General features: G+C 35.9%; 1 protein-coding gene across 1 annotated transcript; it reads right to left on the bottom strand.

The window, feature by feature from the left end:
* Window positions 1-257: 257 nt before the first annotated feature.
* LOC112456835 (transcription elongation factor 1 homolog) lies at window positions 258-506 on the bottom strand. The gene has a single exon (XM_025019596.1). It carries the CDS (start codon window positions 393-395, stop codon window positions 276-278), a length of 120 nt encoding a protein of 39 aa, XP_024875364.1. The 5' UTR covers window positions 396-506; the 3' UTR covers window positions 258-275.
* Window positions 507-1,840: the final 1,334 nt, after the last annotated feature.

Here is a 1,840-nt window from a genome sequence, read left to right as displayed (position 1 = left end):
AAACTAATATAATACAATGTACAACTAAGGCCCTAAGGCTGTGTTCCAAAATTCACTGTCAGTACTGAAAATCCATAGTGTACGTAACGTAAACTATAGATTTTCAGTGCTAACGTGAATATCGAAACGCTGCTTAAGACATTGATTTAGGCCTATTATCTTAATCGAGTACAGGATTGAAGGAACCAAATTAATACAAAAGAAAATGGATAATTATGCTATACGGCGAGACCCAATGTCTTTGTTGTTCGAGCAATCGCGTATTCTCGGTGCACTTACATCTTAACCTCGCACGACTTCTCGTGATTGCAGAACGGACAATTGAATTGTGTGTCCAACGGTTGAATGGCCTTCTTTTTGCTAGGCGGTTTCCGTTTGCTTTTACGTCGGCCCATCTCGCTCGCAATCAGTCAAGACTCCAAGTCTTTGAGCCAATTGAAGTATCCAAAAGTCGGCCTGACGATATCAGCGTCCACAATGGTCCACCGTGTCCACACATCCGCGCGCTTGTTTCACTTGTTTGCGCTTGTTGTGTTAGGTTAGGTTAATCTGAAACCGCGAATCTGCTGATCTACTGCGCGTGCGCGTAGATCCCTATATATACACGCAGTTTGTTCGTAGAACATTTTCAGATAACCTAACCTGTCACTGGGCGCGTTCAGCAGACCAAGCCGCTCAGTAGCAGTCGAACGTGATTGGCTCTTACTTTTAGAACCAACCAATCAACGCAGCGTGTTGATAAGACGAACTCAACAGTTGTGTCTGCTGAACGCGGCCACTGGCTGTCAGATTTTGCAGAGTCTGTAAAATTTTGTTAGCTACAAAAATTTTGCTAGCAAAATGCAGAAATGTAAAGAATCTGCTGATAAAATGCGATGGCAGTAAATGCAGAAATCACTGGTTAAACTGGCGTATACTTCACATTTCTATGTTCTTCTAATATATAATTTTTCTGATCTTATTTATTATAAATGTTGTATTTTTTTCGCCCCAAAAAATGTACTATTTTTATTCGAAATTATTTTGGATAATTTATATCATTTTTTAATCGAAATTATCTCGGATATATGTGTTATTCTAACATATTAATCAAATAACATAGCTGCTAAATGCAGTGAAATAATTGTTGTAGATTAATATATTGTATTAAAGCTAAATACTTATTTTTTCGTAAAAGCAGAAAAAAATATTGAGGAAAAAAAATAAGATTCGAACACTTGGTCGCGATATATCCAATGGGAGTCTGCCTTTTATCCCTAGGAAACTAGATCTCTCCTATTGGATATGTATAGTGTGTTCGGAATCTCATTGCAAAGAGGTTGTTTTGTTCGTGAGTGGTATTTAAATGATAATCTAGTTTTTATTCCTATTATTTGTTAACTGCATAGGTTTCTTTTTAACTTGCCCGCCAGATATTGGCACTTTAAAAGTCAGTTATTTACCGCCTTTACCGGAACGTCGAACATCTCAAAACCACAAAAGAACAGCAAAAGGGTTTTCCTATTTTCTTACAGTCGTGCAGTACCTTTTATCGTTATTATTATCTGTAAGTATCTTTTCTACATTTATCGTAAAGATATATCTTAATTGATAAAACTATGGATGAAAATATCGATATTGATAAATAGTAAATACGTTCGTGTAATTGATTCTTTATCAAGAAGATATATCTTGATTGATAATTATTATGGACAATATCTTTGGTTATTAACAAGTGCATCTCTATATGATTAATACTTTTAGATGTGGATGATATTTTTGGACGTGCCTACGAATTTTAATAAATAAACTGCTGACAATGGCAACGGGGAGTAATTGCGAAGCAATTTTGAATTGGCAT

This window comes from Temnothorax curvispinosus, unplaced genomic scaffold, assembly GCF_003070985.1.
Source record: "Temnothorax curvispinosus isolate PA1 unplaced genomic scaffold, ASM307098v1 QBEX01007245.1, whole genome shotgun sequence".
Lineage (NCBI taxonomy): Eukaryota > Metazoa > Arthropoda > Insecta > Hymenoptera > Formicidae > Temnothorax > Temnothorax curvispinosus.
Note: the sequence above shows the minus strand (reverse complement) of the source record. Positions and strands in the feature narration are given on the sequence as shown.

What these genes read in the sequence shown, in the direction of transcription:
- LOC112456835 (XM_025019596.1), bottom strand. Translation starts at nt 395, where the DNA reads ATGGGCCGACGTAAAAGCAAACGGAAACCGCCTAGCAAAAAGAAGGCC.